Here is a 16,629-nt window from a genome sequence, read left to right as displayed (position 1 = left end):
ATTCAGTAGTGGCATTCAAGCTTTATGGCCTATTTAGAGGCCTATATGGAATCAGTCAAGCAATTTCAAGCCAATAAAAGTGGCTTTGGAACAACGACTTTGAAGCAACAACATTATAAGAGTGGTACTGATTCAAGACCTCTTCAGTCAAGACGAAGACCTTTGACTTCGAGGTTTGGGGGGCGATGTTTGGACCCAAAATGAGCATTTTGGCCTGACAAGGCACGTCTTGGAGAAATTGAGCCAATATCAGTGGCTCAAGCTATATATTGTCGACAAGTTCGAAATATATATTTAGAGGCTAAATAAAGCCTACTATGGAAGCATGAAAAGTCAACTTTAGCACATTTTCCTACTTTGGCTAGGAGAAACCGAGCTAAACAAGGAAGGAGGGGCGGCAGACTAACCAAATGAAATCTAAATGAGCTGAAACTTTCCAAATTAATACTAGACATCCCAAGGATCATTTCTTATGCAGAGTGCCAGAGTTAGTTTTAAGTGGAAAGCCTTCAAACAATCAGCCCAATTTTCTACAGAAGCAAAACTGGAAAACTGGACCTGTAAGAGGTCCAGCAGCATTTCCAGCCCAACCACATGGAAATAAATTCTGAAATTTTACCACAGTAATCTACACTCATGGTCGATAATTTCATATGAAGAAGTCGAAGGCTTATACTGAAGTCTTGTTGGAGAAATAATTGAAGGAATAAAGGGGCAGAAACTGACCTAAAACCAGCTCAATATTCACATGTTCATGTTTCCTACCCACATGAAGAAAGCTAGATGCTTTTCTCTTGTTCCTTGGATATATTTTTCTTCCACAATCTCTTTAATAGATCATCATCACTTCCATGTTTCTGTACCTTCATGCTTTGCTTTCATTTCATCATTTCTCTATCTTTTCCATATTTTACAAATCACTTTCATACTCCACTTTCATTATTTTTCTTCCACTCTTCTTTTTCTTCCCTATATAAACACCTTCTCCTCTCATTCTAAAACACACATTCACAATAACAACATCTCTAAGATGATCTAAGTTCTCTCTAGAGCAACCTCTCTAAGAGCAACTCCTCTCCTTCTCTTTCTCTTACGGTGATCACACTACTAGTCCTAGTCTCCTCAGGAGCCGACTTTCAGTGCCACCAAACCCTCTGTCAACGTACTTCGGTCCTAGTCTCCTCGGGAGCCGACGGTAGTGCCGCGACCACAACGGTTACAGAACCAGCCAAGCAAGGGTAGCGCCCTAGCAACCCAGCCAAGCTAAAGTCACGCTTTAGCAAGATCTCAACACTTCCCGGTGATTTCGCTCTGCTCAATCTGCAACATTGAGTATCGATTGTGTGAACAAGAAGAAACTACAGCAAAGTCCTCACCACGAGGCACAAAGAATCCCGCGACGAGGTTGGTGCTCTCCTCGACTACAATCGCTCGAAAGAAGTCAGGTCAAGGGACACCCCCGAAGACCGCACCCAAACGGTGCTGGCACTCCCGCGCAGAAAAGAGACTGTTGACCAGCTGCAACAAAACTGGAGCCAAACAAGAAGCTCAGCAAAAGTCCTCACCACGAGGCACAAAGAATCCCACGGCGAGGTTGGTGCTCTCCTCGTCCTCAATCGCTTGAAAGAAGTCAGGTCAAGGGACACCCCCGACGACCGCACCCGAACGGCGCTGGCACGCCCGCGCAGAAAAGAGACTGTTGACCAGCTAGAACCAAATTGGAGCCAAACATTTTGGCATGCCCAGTGGGACAAGCTTAGAATTTTTTCTCTTGAAGACATTCAACCACCGGGCTTCAAAACAAACATTTTGGCACACCCGGTGGGACAAGGTTAGAACTTTTTTTCTCTTGAAGACATTCAACCACCGGGCTTCAAAACAAACATTTTGGCACGCCCAGTGGGACTATACTAGAGTCTTTTTGCATTTGTTCGCCATCATTGAGATGCCAGGGGAAAATCTTTACCAAAAGAAATTTCTAAAGTGAATAGATGGTCAATGTTGCCACCACTGGCGATACTGCCATTAATGATGAGTTTATGCCTATTCCCATCCCAGAGGGGGCAAGCATTGAGGAACAGCTCGCGATCATCATGGCCAACATCGAGAGGCATAAAGAAAAGCGAGCCAGGGACATGGCCAGTTTGATAGAAAAAACAAAGCAGAGGTTTTACGATTGGGACCAACAAATTGAGCAGAACGCTCGAGAAGCTAGAGAACAATTCCATAAGCCTTTCTTGAGCAGCGACAAACAGACCACTCAACATGCCGCGAACATCACATCTGAGTTCACGACCTTACTCGAGGAAGGTTCCACCTTGGCTAATTCGCATCAAGGCGAATTCGAACGTTAAAACCCTGCTCACGAAGAGGTCGTTTCTGAGACTAACTTGCCTATAGGTGGCAATCAACCTAAGGGTCTCACTGGTGAGTCACAGCCTTACACAGAGGCTGTGCATGGAAAAGGTCATCAACAAGATTGTTCTTCTGACAATACAATTGTCTCTGAACAAATATCTGATTTTTCCACTGATCAAGCCAAATATGTGGCTACTGATCAGATGCATGGAGGGCAAGATATGACCCATGATCATCCCTTTGATCAAGAGAAGTTGGCGACAGTTGGCGACAAAGCCAATCTTAGGACACCGTCATCTCCCAAATTACAATTGAAGATCATGTTTCGCCAACCAACAAAGATACTTGGGGGGCAAGATTACTCCTCCTACGAGCCAAATTTTTCCCAAGTTTTCGATGAGAAGTATCTTTGTTCTTTTCCTACAAGCTCTCACAGGAGGGATTTTTACCCTACAAATTTTGATACATCGGAGCTTGGAATGAAGCATAGATGGCCTCCCCCATGGTCTTCTAGAGGTTAGCCAAACGTTTTGCTGCTAGCTCCTTGCTTTTTTGTTAATTTCCTATCAGTTTTCAGTTGTTTTTTACCTTTATTTTCATAGTTTAAAAAAAAAAAAAAAAAAAAGAGTTGAATTTGGTAAGGGGTTGTGAATCATAATGGAATAGGTGAAGTCTCTTTTGTTAATAGTGGTCTAAACTCCTTATTGGTGCCTAGTTCGATCAGGTCCCTTAAGGTCAAGGGCGACTTTTATTAACACTTGTTGAACTGTCTTCACACTTATGACCTTTCTCATCTTAGTAAGTATAGCCTATGTGAAATGGTGTCTAGATAGGGGACAACGTTCATGACAGGTTCTTGAATCCAAAGGTGCGTGCGAATGGGCCTAAACCACTATGTGGGAGTAGCTCATGCCAAAATGGATTCTGCCTCTCTTGTTCGCCCTCCCCCACCTGGCCATTTCAGTAAGGTTGCCCAAAGGATTTGAAAGAAAATTTGTGTCTAGGCGACTATACTTGGGCCGCATGTCTAAACCTTGATTCACATTGTCTTATTGAATTCAGCTACTTATAAAAAATAATAAAAAAAATAAATTTTTTTTTTTTACAGCTTTGTATATGAATTTTCTTGCTATTTTATTCAAAAAAAAAAAAATCATAAATACAATTCTTCGGGGGCAATTCTAAGGGTCCCTACACTCGCGAAGCTACAAAGCCGAGTCAGCGGCTCCGGAAACTTTTTCCAGCTTTGCCCTCACAAGAAAGGTTGAGCTCAAGGGAAATGTGAGAGCCACCACCGTGACCACCACCTCCATCGGAAGTAGTCTTCATGTTGCCAAAGATGTCCTCACCATGCATGAGGAACAGTGGAAGGGTTTTAATCTCCTGGTGATCTTCTCCTCGTTGTTCCATGATGGATCCACCAACATCAGCAGAACTAGTTGACCCAAAATTGAGATTAATGGATCCACCAACAAGCCCTGATCTTTGGTTGGGCACTTGAACATCCGAAGTGAGCTTTTTCTTGGACAGCTTCTCCCGAGCCCTTTGATTCTGGAACCAATAAAAGACGTTCTTGTTCTCGATCTGTCCGTACCATTTTAGCTGGAGAGTGATCCTCTAAACCTGCTCTACAGTGGGGGACTTAACTCCCTTGTCATCGTAAAGCTCCTTGAGGATTCTTATCTGATCTGTAGTAGGAAGCCACCTGGTATTACTCTGCTTGCAATGCATGTTAGGACTACTCTCGGCGGCTTTGTTGCTTCCTCCATCCTCGGTTGGATGCCGGTTTTGTGGTTCCATTGATGATGGCGAGAATGTGAGAATGGAAGAGTGATGATGATAAGTAATTAAGAAAGATTGATGTTGATGAAACGATTTTGGGATTGAAAATTTGGGTTTACAATATGGAGGAAGATATAGGCATCCAAATGTCCGCTCTTGGATGGACGGTCAAAGAGAAGAATCAAGTGTCAGTAAAGCGTGATTAAAGTTGCCCTAAATTTCGGAAAAGAAGGAATTATTGGCGCGTGACGGAACCGAACGGTTTTTGAGGATGTAACTATTCCATTTTCAATATTATCTTCTCACGGTGGAGTTTTCAACAGCTAATTAATGCGAATTGAGTTGGGACCAGCAAGTGGATCCAAAAGATAAATATTTTCTCAAAACCCTCGTCGCGAGGCTCTTTTTGACGCGGAGCATATTTTAAAAGTTCATATTATTTTTAATATGCAACTAGGGGGCCTATATTGGGGACCTTGCGAGACACAATTATTGGCTTCTCACGGATATTTGAATATCAGGATAAGAAAATATTATTGTATTCATAAAGTGGCTTTGCGGCCAAAAGCAGTACATTCATTACAAAGCCAAAAGTGGCTAGAATACAAAACAGGAATCTTCGGATATCTTCTGAATCTTTTCTCAAGTGGAAGTAGCTATGGAATCCAACGTCGAGTTGAGCCGCGCCATTATCTCAAGGAAGGGCAGACTTCAGAGAAGGAAAAAGAGGAGTAACGGAGCCCCCGCGCCCCTTTTACATGGAAACGGCAGAGGAATACAACATTGGTTTGCCCAACGCCAGTATCCATGAGAAGGGGAGACACCTGTAAAAGAAAATGGAGCCTCCAAGCCCCCTCAATTGGAAGCAGCTATGGAATCCAACGTCAAGTTGAGCCGCGCCATTATCTCAAGGAGGGGCAGAGAGTGAAGGAACCAAATATCAGCTTGAGTCTCTGCACCCCCTCTAGCCTTGGTAACCACCATTAGCTGGACGTGAAGTACATGAATAGCCATTCTGTATCTTGAACCCATTCCTTCAAAGAGTCCATCCCTTCTCATCCCTCCAAGATTCTATCAAGAAGAGAAAGGGGGAGAAGGAGGTGAGAACCAAAGCCCCTTCCATCTGGAGGGCACAACACGGGCCTGGTCCAGAAGGAATGGTTCGAGGAAGGATCTTTGGCCTCAAAGTGGCTTTCCTCCCTTCCCCGATTTTCTCCGCGTGTAAGGATTATGATGAAGATGACTCGCATGATCGTTGATCCCACACTCGGAGCCCCCTCGCTTTTCTAAACCAATCTGAAGCCTGGCATTGTTGTTGCAGAATTTCAGAAGGTCGAAACAAGGGGTTGCCTAAGATTACGCCATAAAGCCTAAAAATTTAGAGGCTAAAGGTCATTTCATGAGGGGAAGATTTGTGAAGAAGGAGAAAGAGAAGTAAGCACTGAAAGGCCATTTCTTGAACGTTTCAGAAGATTTGTTGTGAGTATTCCCTGCCCAAAATACAACTATTTATAGGGACTTCAGGCAAATCTCCACCCTTGGACGGACGGTCAAAGAGAAGAGTCAAGTGTCAGTAAAGCGTGACTAAAGTTGCCCCAAATCTCGAGAAAAAAAAAAGGGACTGGTAGCATGTGAGGAGCGGTTTTTGAGGAGTTAGATATTATTAGAGGATTAATAGCATGTGAGGAAAACGAACTGTTTTCGAGGAGGTAACTGTTCTTTTCACAAGATTATTTTTCACGATCGTTGTTTTTCAACGAGTGATTAATGCCTTAAATCTCGGAAAAGAAGGGATTAGCAGCATGTGAGGAGACTGAACGGTTTTCGAGGGGGCTTACAGAGATTGGCCCGCAAAGCTCAATTTCAAACAAAGTTCCTCCACGTGGCGTTTTGCTGTAATGGCACCAGCTTCGGCCTGAGTGGCCTGTTCTCTGACACGGGCCAGGTTGTGGCCCATTTCTTCAGAAGTAGCTAATGGTTCATCAAGTTGGGTTTCTTCTACAGCAATCGCATTCTCAACAAAGAGCCAGCGAACAAGGCACTTACTGCTATACACATGGCGAAGCTACCACCAAGGAAGAGAAGGATCCTCATTCGCAATCAAAAGCAGTCTCCTTCGCATGGGGGGCACGCTAAAGTTCTGATCTCCTACAACCTACCCAAGTTTCACCAATTCACTGCATACCAGACATCAGATACATTGGGGCAATAAATTTGGTAAAGGAAGCGTCAGTTCAAGACAAAGGCAATTCAGATTGTGGCATTCAAGCTTTATGGCCTATTTAGAGGCTTATATGGAATCAATCAAGTAATTTCAGTCAAGCCAATACAAGTGGCTTTGGAGCAACGACATTATAAGAGCAGTGCTGATTCAAGACCTCTTCATTCAAGACGAAGACCTTTGACTTCGAGGTCTGGGGGGCAATGTTTGGACCCAAAATGAGCATTTTGGCCTGACAAGGCATGTGTTGGAGAAATTGAGCCAATGCCAGTGGCTCAAGCTATATATATTGTCGACAAGTTCGAAATATATTATTTAAAGGCTAAATAAAGCCTACTATGGAGAATTATGCGAGCTGTAAGAAAAGGAAATGATGGAAGCATGGAAATGAAAAGCCAACTTTAGCACATTTTCTTACTTCGGCTAGGAGAATCCGAGCTAAACAAGGAAGGAGGGGCGGCAGACTAACCAAATGAAATCTAAATGAGCTGAAACTTTTCAGATTAATACTAGACATCCCAAGGATCATTTCTTATGAAGAGTTCCAGAGCTAGTTTTAAGTGGAAGGCCTTCAAACAATCAGTCCAATTTTCTACAGAAGCAAAACTGGAAAACTGGACCTGTAAGAGGTCCAGAAGCATTTTCGGCCCAACCGCATGGAATAAAGCTCTGAAAATTTGTCAGGATGATCTACACTCATAGTGGAACATTTTTTATGAAGAAGTCGAAGGCTCATTCTGAAGTCTTGTTGGAGAAATAATTGAAGGAATAAAGGGGCAGAAACTGACCTAAAACCAGCTCAATATTCACATGTTCATGTTTCCTACCCACATGAAGAAAGCTAGATGCTTTTCTTTTTTTCCTTGGATATATTTTTCTACTACAATCTCTTTAATAGATCATCATCACTTCCATGTTTCTGCACCTTCATGCTTTGCTTTCATTTCATCATTTCTCTATCTTTTCCATATTTTACAAATCACTTTCATACTCCACTTTCATTATTTTTCTTCCACTCATCATTTCACTCTTCTTTTTCTTCCCTATATAAACACCTTCTCCTCTCATTCTAAAACACACATTCACATTCAACATCAAAACATCTCTAAGATGATCTAAGTTCTCTCTAGAGCAACCTCTCTAAGAGCAACTCCTTTCCTTCTCTTTCTCTTACAGGTGATCACACTCCTAGTCCTAGTCTTCTCAGAAGCCGACTTTCAGTGCTGCCAAACCCTCTGTCAACGTACTTCGGTCCTAGTCTCCTCGAGAGCCGATTGTAGTACCACGACCAAACAGCAACACAAACACACATTCACAACAACAACAACATCTCTAAGATGATCTAAGTTCTCTCTAGAGCAACCTCTCTAAGAGCAACTCCTCTCCTTCTCTTTCTCTTATCGGTGATCACACTCTAAGTCCTAGTCTCCTCAGGAGCCGACTATCAGTGCCACCAAACCCTCTGTCAACGTACTTCGGTCCTAATCTTCTCGGGAGCCGACGGTAGTGTCGCGACCACAACGGTTACGGAACCAGCCAAGCAAGGGTAACGCCCTAGCAACCCAGCCAAGCTAAAGTCACGCTTTAGCAAGTTCTCCTCATTTCCCAGTGGTTCTCGCTCTGTTCGATCTACAACATCGAGTATCGATTTGGTGATTTTCAAGAAGCTCAGCAAAAGTTCTCACCACGAGGCACAAAGAATCCCACGACGAGGTTGGTACTCTCCTCGTCCACAATCGCTTGAAAGAAGTCAGGTCAAGGGACACCCCCGACGACCGCACCAGAACTGTGCTGGCACGCCCGCACAGAAAAGAGACTGTTGACCAGCTGCAACAAAATTGGAGCCAAACAGTATCCTCTACGACCCAACTACTGACTAAAGACTTCGCCTCAAGGCTGCCGCTGATTGCATTCGAGAAGCACAAATCCCTCCACTAGCCTCTTCAAAGCCGCCTCCTAAAGCCGTCGCTGACCCACAAGATTGAACCTTAGCACCCAGACGTGACTACCTTGAACGAAACTACTACCGAGATCAAAAGACACCTCCATCACCGAATGTAGCTCTCACCGCACCTAAGTCGTCGCCTTGCCCGTCAACTTGTTTCCTTCTCACTGGATCCCCTCCGGTGCTTGGTCTAGGTTAGCAAATGTGAATTTTTTTTCCTTTCAATTTTGCTTAGAATCACCAAACATCATTCTCAACTTGACAGTGATCTTCAAAATTTATAATTCGATACCTCATTTTTTTACGTGGACTGTCATCAATGAATATATTTCACTCTCTATTACAAAATTTATAATTTTCGCCAACTGTGATCAGTAGTTTGTAGCATGCAATTTTTAACGTCTAAAATAGTAATTAGCTAAAAATAAAATAAAATGAACATACATGTTTATTTTTATAATAAATACCTGAATTTATTTATTTATTTGTACCTTGACATCTTCAGACACTATGTTGTATGCACATTGAAACTAATCGCATGGCATCTTAAATGATGTATTATTATCACTGAGATACTAACCTTCCTTTAAAATTTCCAAATCCTCTAAAGAATTTAGAATTTTTCATCCAAAAGCAGCGTAGGGAATTCAAAAATTAGAGAAAAATATTTTGAACACAAAAGTAATGTCAGATTGTCAAACTACTTTCCTAAGATAATCATACAAAGAATCTTGTTAAAGTTACCTACCAAATCCCTAATCAAATCCACCCTAGTCTGCAAGTCATGGATGTCACTCATCAAATCCTCTACCTTCATTCAATCTCATCTCTCCACCACAATCGACTCCAACAACCAAAAAGACGCCCACCTCCTCCTCCTTAGCGCTTCCTCTTACAGTATTGAAGTTCAAATACAAGTGATGTAATACCCCGTACCTTAAAGTTTGTACTATTTACTTTTTACCGTTATTGACCAAGGAGTTGACTTTTTTCCTCGTCCGTTGAGTTAAGAAAATTGTTTGAGAATGTTGTAGAATACGAAAAATCGAGTTCGTGGACACGAAGTTTGTTTAAATCGGAGTTTCTACGGAAAAGTTATGACCAAAAATGAAAATTTACTAACATGGTTTCTATTTTAAAAATGTGAGTTCCTATTTGTGGAAAGGAGGAAATAAAACAGAAAAGGAGGAGAGAGAAATCGGGAAACCCAATTCCAGCCCCCCCCCGTCCTTCTTCCTTCTTTCTTTTCTCTTCTTTCTTTTCTTCCTCTTTTCTCCAAACCGAAACCCATTTTTCCGGTGAAACCACCGCCACCGGCCATTAGAGGATCTTCTCTTCCTCCTCTTGCATCTAAGGTAAGATTTCTGACTTGGGTAGCTTTGGTTTTTGAGATTTGAAGAGGAAATTTCCAGAAATGGGAAAAATTGGTTTTTGCTTTGATCTTCGGTTTCCGGCGATTTCCGGCCGGATTCTTTGGGGGTTTTGGTTGTTGGGGAAGTGCTGAACTTGTTCCTAACCTTGTTGCAGCTCGTTTTGATCGGTGGAGGAAGATTTGAAGGTGTTTGAGACTGTGAACAGTACCGTGAACAGTAACTCTCGAATTCTTGGGTTCATGTTTGATTTTTCTGGATATTTCTGCTTGTTTTTGGTTGCTATTGCAGGTATAGAGATGGTTGGGTGTGTTATGAAGATGATTTTGGATTAAATAGGTTGATTGGAATTGGATTTAATCTTTGAGTTTTGTGTTAAACTTGAGATTGTTGGGCATTGAGATTTCTTTGGAATTTGATGTTGAATATGGTTGTTTGATGATTATGGTTTATAAATGTTTTGGGTTAAATCTCTTGGTAAAAGGTTATTGTTGAATTATTTTGTTGGGAAATTGGAGAGGAGATTGTGATTTGAAAAAGAAAAATTTAGAAAGAAATTGAGATTTTTGGAGATGAAATTGTGGATTGAAAAGGGAAAATTAAGAAGGAATTGGAATTTCGGAAAGGGAATTGTATTATAATTTTTGTGGTTAATTATGGTTGAGGAAACGAAATAAAAATCGGTTGAGTTGTTAAAGAGTTTTGAGGGCGTTGAAATTTTAAGAAATTCTGAAATTCGAGAATTTAATCCTAAATTGGAGAATTTGGTCGTTAGAAGAATTATGTGTAATGAGATTAATTTCCGAAGGATTAAGCTTTGTTTCTTAGATTGTTTCCTCATTATGGTTAATTATATCCTGCCAATTGTTACAGGACGTATTGAGCCCTCGAGCGAGGGTGACACGGGCAGGCAGCAGGTTTAGCTGCTGGACTCACTTGTGAGTGGACTTTTATTTTGTTAAAATAATGCATGCAGCATGGAAATAAGTTTTCAGTTGATTTATTATTTGAGAAAATGTGACTCTACGGAACGTAAAAGATTTAAAAAGGAAGCAGTTGACAAGGAGGCCAGTTTTGGCGCATGCGTATCTTACCTAGTTGGCAGTCCCTTCTAGGTAATAGTCTGGTCGGCAGTCCCGTCCAGACTACAGCTCGGTTGGCAGTCCCATCCGATGCGTCATCTGGTTGGCAGTCCCTTTCAGATGACATGAGGTAGTTAGTCGGCAGTCCCGTCTACTACTTGTGGCTAGTTGGCAGTCCCATCTAACCACCGCCTCCTATTCCGGTTGGCAGTCCCTTTCGATGCGTCATCTGGGTGGCAGTCCCTCCCAGATGGTATGAGATGCCTAGGAAGCAGTCCTTCCTAGTCATCAAATGAGTTTTCTTGGAAAAAGGATTGAGTTGGAATTTTATGGAGTCTCGCTGCATGATGGTTTTGTTAAAAAGAGAAATGGGGAAGCATTCCATTAATTGTTTCAAATTTTGTTTCGGTTTTGTCCACTCACGCTAATGGATTTTATATGTTTTCCCCTGGGCCCTTCGTTTTCAAATGCCCAGATTTCAGATTTGCCGAGATCGCGTCCAGGCTCTAGAGACTTTGGAATCAGCGCTTCCGTTTTTGTCCGTAGGTTATTACTTAACCTACCTTGTATGATATCGGCTTAGTTATTAGTGTTGCTCTGATAACCCTTTTTAATTTGGTGGATGTTTTTGTTCGAATTGATGTTTATTACGGAGGTTGTGATGGGATTTGAACTTTCCGAAGGTAACATATATGCTTGGAATGTAAATATGGTTTTGTTTTTTATTAGGAAGTAAATATTAATCATATCCAGGTTTGTGAACTATTTGGGTAGCCCATATTAGGGGAGGTTTTGCCGATTTTTCGGTTGGATTTCACCTAACGTGGGCCCCGCAGGCTCGTATCCAGGTTTCGGGGTGATTCTTGGGTCGGGTCCTGTCAAGTGATGCTATTCTAATTTCTAAATGACTCTCTTTGCATCCGGATAAGACTACAAATGCTTAAACTCATTTAATGATATCAATTCCAACCGGATAAGTCTAGAATTAATTACCTAAGAAGAAATACTATTACCGGTTAAGTCTCAATTTATTGTTCCTAGATGCATAAAGCTTTGAGCTTAGATAATCATCAAGCGAGCCAATCCTAGATCTAGGTGATTTTAACTCACAACCTTCATATGCACAGAGTGGATGCTATCATGCTATCAATGCGCAAGGTTAACTACTCCCTAAACATTTTTTCATGAGATGACAAACACAACACATTCAAAGTAGTTAAGATTGAATGAATGCATTCACTTCTTGAATTAGCATACGAAGATGAAAATCACAAATAACTTCAAATGTAAATTAAAACATCAATTCATACAAGATTGGCTAGGGCTTTCAACCCTAGCTCCAACAAAGTATTACTCACTCATAATTACATATACTAACTTCATAATCAAATTAAACACTAAAATATAATCTAGAGTAAAAGAGATAGAGTTTGCTTAGTGGTGGGTCAAATGGTCCCCAAGCTCACGTGATGGTGGTGGTGGTGATTCTCTCTCCTTCTTGCTCTTAAAGATTTGATGATAAAAGATAGTGAAACTTGTACTATGTATATATTATGTGAATAGGTGGATTAGAGAAAGAAAATGATGATAAAAAAGAGTGTGGAGAAATGATATAGTAGTGGTGGTGTTAATGGAGGTAGAGGGCAAGAAATGGTGGTAGTGATCGATGAATGAGATAGAGTAGTATGGATAGTATGAGTTTGGATTTTGGGAGATGGACATGGAGGTTTTGTGGTGGAGATTGAGAGAAAGAAGATGTAATGGATTGATGCTTATATAGGAAAGAGAGAGAGGTGCAAAGTGATGAAGAAAAGAAAAGGGAGCAGCTATGTCTCTTGGAGGGGCAAGGAGATGGAGTGTTAGAGTGGGTTTAGGTCACTAGAGTCAAGGAGAAAAGCATGGGACATAAGGTGTGTGATTGGAGTAGGGAGTAGGGAGTAGGGAGTAGGGAAATGATGAAGAAACATGGTGATTGACCCTTACAAAAACATGGAAGAATTTTGTGTGTGATAGAGGGGATTTTGGTGTAACATGGGGAGTAGAGATGGTGTGGGAAAAAGGGGAAAGGTGGTGTTTAATTTGTAACCAAAAAGTTGGGATTTGGTTATGGGAGATGATGGTGAATGGACGTAATGAAATGAGTATAATGTTACTTCTTTTTCTTACTCCTCCATGAATATGACCGGAAAGTACATGGCATCACCATGAGTGGTGGTTGACCGCCACTTATGTCGCCATTTGTGGTGGTTTGCTGGAATTCAGAATTTTACTTTTTGCTTCACATTTGACCATTATTTTTCCTAAGTCCAATTCTCCACTTCAAAGCTCAAAATGGATGTTTCATTCACTCTTGCAATATTCCTAGATGAGTAACAAAATAATTTAATGAAACCTAAAATAGACTTAAAAACAAGTTAAATTCAATATTTAGGGAAATGCATATATATGTAAATTATGGTCTAACAACATCCAAATCATACCCATTAGTAATCATGCACTTCAAGACAATTGCCATCAAAACAAACATGCAATGCAAATAATGAGCAATACCCAATGTTCAGTCGAATCAATTCGTTCCCAAATTTGAAAATTCATCAAGAACTCTAGAAACTCCAAATTTGGGGATTCTCAAAACATACCTCAATGGATTCGTGATGCAAAAAGTAGTAAAAACGCAAAAGGATTCGCATCAATTTGGTTTCTAATTACATGAAAAGAAGCTTGAAAATTACAAAAATGGAGGAAAAAGAAAAGCCCTCCGGTTGCTTGTCCGCTTTGGGAAGAGAAAGAAAAACACTTAAAAAGAAAAAGAAAACAAGACAATTGCCATCAAAACAAACATTTGCGGGATGCTGCATCTTACTTAATGGAATTTCAAATGCAAGCTTCGAATTGGTGTCCGGAATTGTGTTCTTCAAATGCAAGGGGAGAAAGAACACACATGTAATTGAGGGACATGAATGGACGAAAATACCCTTTAATATATGTCAGCTGTTAAACGCTGTTACAGAGTTAAGAGCTCCAGATATCAATGTTCGGGAGGAATCAAAATATCAGGTACCGTTATGATATTTTTAAAATGTGAGTTACTAAAATTTATAAGGAGCAATAATTTAAGTACTGTTTGAACCAATTTTTTTAAAAAAAATATATGCTTCAAATTGTACTGGGTCACTAACCTTTCTTTAAAACTCGCAAAACCCTAGAGAAATGGAAAATTGGAGAAAAATATTTTGAACACAGAAGCAATGTCAGACTACTTTCCTGAGGAAATCATAGAAAGAATCCTGTTGAGGCTGCCTACCAAATCCCTAATCAAATCCACCCTAGTGTGCAAGTCATGGATGTCACTCATCAAATCCTCTACCTTCATTCAATCCCATCTCTCCATCACAATCGACTCCAACAACCAAAACGACGCCCACCTCCTCCTCCTCAGCGCTTTCTCTTACAAGGTTTCTGATCGTCTGCACTGGTTGCATTGGGATAGCCCTGAATTCGGTGAGTATTCCTTGCTTGCAGACCCAGTCACTTTCTTGGAAAACGAACCTATTTCCGATCTGGAGGTAGTCGGAACTTGTAACGGGCTCATATGCCTTGCGCCTGACCTATCTGATAACCATTCCCCCACTTTAATTTGGAACCCATGTATTAGAAAGATTGTGATTTTGCCTAGCCCACCTGCTTGTTTTACCTCTACTCAGTATGATAAGTACATAGAGCATGGCTTTGGCTATGATTCACATTCCAATGACTATAAGGTGTTGAGAATTGTGACTCTTCCTGATGATCATTCGGACTTGTCCCGATTCGCCACTGTGGTTCAGGTTTACTCATTAGCCAGGGCCTCCTGGAAGACTCTTGATGCCTCTGTTGTTCCTGTAGATTTGCAGGGTGGTCCTGGTATTGTACTATTTCTCAATGGTTCTCTGCATATGCTTGAAGTTCGTTTTAGTGTCGGATATGATGATCATGCGGATGAATATTGTAAGTATGGTGGAGATACTTTCATTGCTTCATTTGATATGGCCACCGAATTATTTGGCGAGGTGATGATGCCAGAAGCTTTGCAGAGGAACAGATGTACCATTTCAAAATATGGGGACTCCCTTGCCTTGATTAAGCATTATGATTATAACTGTGGTTGTGACATATGGGTAATGAAAGAGTATGGTGTCACAGAATCGTGGACATATTTGTACAAGATAGCTGGGGATCATGATTATATATATGGTTTCAAAAGGTGTGGGGAAGTTGTTCTGAGTGAGTTCAATAATCATGGTCGGTCAAGAATGATTTCGCTGGATCCTAAGACCAAACAAGTTCAAGTTTTCGGAAATAAGGATTATACTTACTACTTCATGGATTCTTTTGTAGAGAGTCTCATCTTGCTTGACCACGTCAATGCCATTTCGTACCAACGAGCAAGGAAGAAGTAAGTATAGACTCTTGCTCTGAGCCCTATGTATTTTGTCCATCAGTTAGTTAAACATATTTCAGTCATCTATCCCCTGAAAGCAAGTGAAGTTCCCAGTTTGCCTGCTGTTTGATTTTCTGCAGTTGAATTCTACATTTACTGTTTTTAAATTTCTAACATGCTTCATAATCCATGATTTCTTTTGAATTGTTGAAATATATTAACTCCATCTAATAAAGATTCTGTATTACTAAAGCAATTGATTCGCGGGATATAGTTTGCAGCAGGTTTATTATGTTTCAGCTGCTATAAGGTACATTTTTATTCTGAGAATTGGTATGAGTACAATTATGTCATCATCATACTGAGTTGTGATTTTATTTTAGGTTTAATTAGAACGATATGATCATTCTTGTCATTAATTTCCCTGGGAACTTTTGGGCTTTTACAGAATTGTCATGGGAATGTTGTGCCAGTGTTCTGGAATATGGAGTTAAGTTATAACTAGTAGTGTGCTTGATATGATTTGCGATGTGATGACACACTATAGGTTTTGACTTGAGCATTGCCAGCCAAACAAAGCTACTCTGCATCTTTTATGTTTTTGAGGTTTTCTTCTAAATCCATGGAAGCATATGTGCTCTCTGTGCTGTGGTTGACGTCCAATATGACTTTGTTTTAAGATTTTTTTGTGACTCCATATGTGAGCAATGATAGTGGGACTGTTGGTGTGACTTTGGACAAGGTCCATCATTTCTATTAGGATTACCATTATGTTAGCTGTAATCGAGTGTCTGCTTGTTTTGCTGCAGAAAAATGAGCCGGCGACCATGAGACTATCCTTTGCCCGTCAGTCTTCTTAGGTTTGTAAACTTGGCATGGAACTTCTTATCTGCACCTTGGCCCTTTGGAGTCTTTGTTGGCATACAACTCTTTCTGGTTTTCTCTGTAGTTCTGGACTTTCTGATGTATATGTAGAATGCTTATTTAGCTACTGTAAACATTATTTCACTTATATATATAGTTTGAAGTTTGGATCTGTACCTCGCATGTTTTCTAATGCTGTTTGCAATTTTCTTTTTCTTTCTTCAACTTAATTTCTTTGAGTTGCTGTCCTCACATCAGAGTCTCTTTATATATGCCAAGCCAGCTTCTTATGCTCCTACAAAACTATTCAAAAATAAGGAAATGCTCCCCTTTTCTTTTTCTGGACTTCAATGTTGTGCTCACATGGGAATTGGTTCTAATATCTGCCTCAATCGGGTTTTTGTTCTTAAACACATTATTTCAATCCTTTTTCTACCTCTCATGGAGTGTCAACAAAACAAATATTTCTCTTCTATTATCTGCAAACAAGTTACGCTACATCTTTAATTAATTCTTTTCACATGTGTTGTGATGAAAAATCTTAAAAATGCATGTCATATATTTTGACTAAATTTTGAGAATAGTAC

At 40.6% G+C, this 16,629-nt stretch overlaps 1 protein-coding gene and 1 long non-coding RNA gene across 3 annotated transcripts; both read left to right on the top strand.

The window, feature by feature from the left end:
* Positions 1–9,493: 9,493 nt before the first annotated feature.
* On the top strand, positions 9,494–10,854 carry LOC112194971. Its single transcript, XR_002934235.2, has 3 exons — positions 9,494–9,661; positions 9,834–9,967; positions 10,550–10,854. It is a non-coding gene; the product is annotated as an uncharacterized LOC112194971 (long non-coding RNA).
* Positions 10,855–13,900: 3,046 nt separating this feature from the next.
* On the top strand, positions 13,901–16,218 carry LOC112194970 (F-box protein CPR1). Of its 2 annotated transcripts, none has more exons than XM_024335243.2 (2): positions 13,901–15,193; positions 15,988–16,218. In XM_024335243.2, the coding sequence occupies exons 1-2, from the start codon at positions 14,007–14,009 to the stop codon at positions 16,007–16,009; spliced, it is 1,209 nt and encodes a 402-aa protein (XP_024191011.1). In that variant the 5' UTR covers positions 13,901–14,006; the 3' UTR covers positions 16,010–16,218. The 2 variants fall into 2 exon arrangements, with proteins under 2 accessions (XP_024191011.1, XP_040372538.1); XM_040516604.1 differs by having other exon boundaries at positions 13,901–15,197.
* Positions 16,219–16,629: the final 411 nt, after the last annotated feature.

Source organism: Rosa chinensis, chromosome 3, assembly GCF_002994745.2.
Source record: "Rosa chinensis cultivar Old Blush chromosome 3, RchiOBHm-V2, whole genome shotgun sequence".
Classification (NCBI taxonomy): Eukaryota; Viridiplantae; Streptophyta; class Magnoliopsida; order Rosales; family Rosaceae; genus Rosa; species Rosa chinensis.
This window is presented reverse-complemented; position numbering and strand designations above follow the sequence as displayed.